This window comes from Sinocyclocheilus grahami, unplaced genomic scaffold, assembly GCF_001515645.1.
Source record: "Sinocyclocheilus grahami isolate Dianchi unplaced genomic scaffold, SAMN03320097.WGS_v1.1 scaffold3300.1, whole genome shotgun sequence".
Taxonomy (NCBI): Eukaryota; Metazoa; Chordata; class Actinopteri; order Cypriniformes; family Cyprinidae; genus Sinocyclocheilus; species Sinocyclocheilus grahami.
The window spans coordinates 1-264 of NW_015508443.1; the positions used below are offsets into that span (position 1 = coordinate 1).

The 264-nt window shown below is 39.0% G+C and overlaps 1 protein-coding gene across 1 annotated transcript in view; it reads left to right on the forward strand.

Moving 5' to 3' along the window:
- The first annotated feature begins 16 nt into the window (after window positions 1–16).
- Window positions 17–264, forward strand: part of LOC107576168 (membrane cofactor protein-like) — a 9,731-nt gene continuing 9,483 nt past the window's right edge. The window contains exon 1 of the mRNA XM_016262411.1: window positions 17–176. Coding sequence (XP_016117897.1) covers window positions 98–176 — 79 coding nt within the window. The 5' untranslated portion in view covers window positions 17–97. The remainder of the gene's footprint in view (window positions 177–264) is intronic.

Below are 264 nucleotides of genomic sequence, written 5' to 3' on the forward strand. Positions count from 1 at the left end.
AAAGCGCATTTCCTTACGCTAAGCTATCTTTATATTTATTAGTTGCGAAAAAACAAACAAATAACATTGGCCTTGTTTGGAGCTGACATTCACCGACATGAACAAGATGGGCTGTAAGGTGCTGTGTCCCAGTGTTGCTCTCCTTGCTTATCTTATGATCTGTGAACATGTCCGAGGTGAGTATCTATCTATCTATCTTTAATGAATTTTAACTACGATTACTACGACACTTAAAGCGTTGTGGCTTTTGGTGTGTGTGTGTGT